A 3,569-nucleotide genomic window follows, 5' to 3' on the forward strand; every position below is an offset into this window, starting at 1 on the left:
TGAATGTTTTTTAAGTTTTTTTCTTACTTTGATGATTGTATTTTAAAAAGTTTGGGTTTCTTATTAATGAACAATTTTAAGTATTTTCATCTACTCAAGGTTATGAATGATGCAATTTAATTAAGTTTTTTTTTTTTTTATATGAATGCTGCCATTTTGACTAACTTTTGATTAATTATTAATGAACAAGTTTAAGTATTTGTAAAGAACTTCAAGCTAATGTCACCGAGCCTTCAAACGAAAATGGCCTTCGAGCACTTTTCAACCACTAAAACGGCCATCCGAACTTTTGTGTATCCTTGATGTATTGATCCTACCTTATTAATCGCACAAAAATAAGTAGGATTCTATATAAAATATTGAAGTTTCGGGATCCCAAAGCATAATTAATCTATGGTCAAAGTACGTTAAAAAATGTAATGGAAGAAGGGTTAACCAAAAGGGCCGAAAAAAAAAAGGAGGGACACTATAGCGTAGTAATTCTTGCGCTAAGCGATTAACTGAGCCGTCCCACGATTAAGCGCTTTACCGCAATAAATTATCAAAAGCGCTAAAAAGCTGCTTTGGTAATATTTTTTTTGTTAGGGTATTTTGGTTCAAAATGTGTTTTTTGGGGACATTTTGGTTCCGGAAGGAACAAGAAATGAGGAAGCAATGACCAACACATAATGCATATCGACTCAAGTTGCCAGAATTTGCAAAGAAAATAGGAACTACATGTGTGTTGGGCTATTTTTAATTAGACATATTACACGCTCATAACCTTTTTAAAAGCCAATCATATGAGAAGAAAGAGCACTAGAATTGAGGAAAATGCCCCCAAAAAAAAAAAAAAAAAAGAACAACGAAGTTTAACTTCCAACGAAAAATAGAAAGTTATCCCAAACAGATATACTGCATTCCTAATTAGTCTAGCCGTCAAATTATGCTATCCTCCAACATTATTTTGGTTTGACAATCATGTCTAAATCTAAAATATGACGATGAAGACATAATGTATTTTTGAATAAGAAGCCAAATCTTACCACTGCGTATTACGTAAGAGCAGACTAAGATTTCTTAACAAATATTTGAAACACCAGCACCAAGGAAAGAGGGCGTAAAACTAATGAGAAGAAACGAAATAAATGAAAGAAAATATAGCGGAATGAAGACCATGTTATACAAAATGAAGTTGACAAATGAGCAAAGAATCTTCAAGCAAGATGGTGACAAAATTGAATGAAAGAAAATTTGAAGGAGTAGCTTAATGTTAATATATCAGAAACCATATTCTTGAAAATGACCTAGAACAAGCATCTTGCATTTGTCCCTCCAATTTTGACAACTTCAGCATTTCAGTCACTTGGGAAGCTGATTTGCCAGACAATATTATCTCACACCACAATAATCAACAGAGAAAAATAAGTAAAGCATCAGATTATACCCAGAAGAATGAGGAAAGTGAAAAAAAGTTAATAATATATCATGAACTTTTGGTAGCTTGACAAGGAAGAGAAGACGTCGACGTTCTGAAGAAAGCACGAAGCTTGTGAGCTTTAAACCAAACAGAATAGTAAATAGCTCAACACTCTTTAAGGTTATGATAGCCATGTCCTATGATCTCCTTTTTTCAGGATAATGAAATAGAAAAGGAAAAATCTTCAAAAGAATAAGATGTCACAATAAGTAAGGAGAAAAGGACCCTATACTAAAGCAATAGAATGTGACAGAATAAACCAAACAGAGCTAAACAAAATAAAACTGAATAAACCGAACAGAGCTAAACAAAATAAAAAATTTACATCAGCACGATACTAAAGCAAGAGAATGCGACAGATTAAATCAAACAGAAATATAAAAATACAAATTAAATATAAGCTACTGAAATACTCCTTCAATATCAACTTAATAAACACCAACACTTACATTCATGTAGTTCTCTCACCAGTACAACAATACAAAATCAACTCTGAAAAACCCACTTCCTACAATCCTATAATTACTCATGCTTCGTTACAATTAATTCAAGCCAAACAGATATAGCTTCTACTTTTTCTTAGACTAATAGCTTCAAGAAAAGCGTGGATAGGTAAAATCGGAGAACTAGTTAGGTTACCCATTAAAAGAATCGTCCAAATGGTAGACAAATATTTTGTACAAAAACTACCAAGTCAGGAATAAGAGACTATAGAATAATTAAACAAGCCAAAGAAGGCACCAAAAAGCTGAAATATAGTACTAGAATCCTCCATCTTCCACTACACAGAGGCAAAAATAGGAGAAGAGAGCAGCACTTCACCTCATCACTTATAGAAATCAGTGTTCTTAGAACCAGATAGATCACCAGCAACCGAAATAAACCAAAAGCAGAAAACAGAAAGCAAAAATTCAAAAAACCCAAACATAGTAACAACAAAATCTGGCCTATCATTTGTGAATGGCTTTTAGAGCATCAATGGCCAACTTCGTTTGTTTCTCCATCACTTCTATTTCCTTCAAATATAGTCGAGCTTTAGCAACCTTTACGGATCGTGACTTCGCCAGCATTTTTTTCCTGTCCTTCTCGCTAATTAACTGGCCGGGGTTTCTCTTGAACCAATCCTCCAAATCAGCAGCGCTACCTCCACCTAAAACCATGTCCGAATACATTCCCGAACTACTACCACCAACATTCTTTTCATCAATTTTATTAGTCTCAACACTCTTCACCTTCTCATCATGGCCCCAAATTCTCTTTGACAATTTGAATATTTTCTCCTCGTGAGGCTTGGAAAAACTCCTTTTGGCGACGTTTCCCTGATATTTCCTTTTCAATCCTTTGAGTTTATTCCGTAATTGAGCTTTTGTTGTTTCCGTCTGCAATTTATCCTTTACAAAATTAAGGAATGCATCATAACTGGTTGAAGGTTTGGCCTTGTTTATCGATGAATAATCGAGATGGCCTTGAAGTATTGCTATTTCATCTTCTTCACTCCATACTCTAAGAATGGTGCTCTTCACCTCTGAAATTTCCAATTTCCGTTTTCTTGGTGAGTTCGTAAGAGAATGAGTGGACATATTCTCACTTGAAGGTGTCCACTCTTTGTCCGTGGAACCTTCAACTTCGGGACGTTGGGCCTTTTTCTGCATGTGCTTTTTGTTTTCGGAAACGTTTAGACGAGAATCCATAGAAGCAATATATTATGATTTTGGAAGATTCACTGTTGAGAGGAGAGGAATGGACTTTGCTTTTGAAATGATCAGTGTTGACTGTTGAGAGGAGAGGAAGGGAAGCGCAATGATTTCGTGAACTACGTTTGTATATATGTATAAGTTTAATTGCCAAATAAATAAAGTACTCCCTCTTTTTTTAAATAAATAGTGTTTTAGTAGGCGTTAGGCCGTGAAAACCAAATATTTTTCATTTTATTTGGTATTTGTGTTTGGTTATAGTTTTTGTAAAAAATATTTGCTTGTTTAAATGTATTGAAAGTGAAAAAAGTAGGAAAAGAAGTGAAAAATAAATTTTGGTTGTTTTTCAAATTTCAAGTTATATTTGAAATTTTTATGACCAAACACCATAAAGTAAAAAAAATATTCCCAAAAAA

At 33.8% G+C, this 3,569-nt stretch overlaps 1 protein-coding gene across 1 annotated transcript; it reads right to left on the bottom strand.

Annotated features, from left to right (window-relative positions):
• Window positions 1–2,409: 2,409 nt before the first annotated feature.
• On the bottom strand, window positions 2,410–3,150 carry LOC132047396 (probable transcription factor At4g00390). The gene has a single exon (XM_059438447.1). The coding sequence runs from the start codon at window positions 3,148–3,150 to the stop codon at window positions 2,410–2,412; it is 741 nt and encodes a 246-aa protein (XP_059294430.1).
• Window positions 3,151–3,569: the final 419 nt, after the last annotated feature.

This window comes from Lycium ferocissimum, chromosome 2 (assembly GCF_029784015.1).
Source record: "Lycium ferocissimum isolate CSIRO_LF1 chromosome 2, AGI_CSIRO_Lferr_CH_V1, whole genome shotgun sequence".
NCBI classification, from domain to species: Eukaryota; Viridiplantae; Streptophyta; class Magnoliopsida; order Solanales; family Solanaceae; genus Lycium; species Lycium ferocissimum.

Bases quoted from the DNA above. Each gene is read 5' to 3' on its own strand.
- LOC132047396 (XM_059438447.1), bottom strand. From the start codon at position 3,150: ATGGATTCTCGTCTAAACGTTTCCGAAAACAAAAAGCACATGCAGAAA.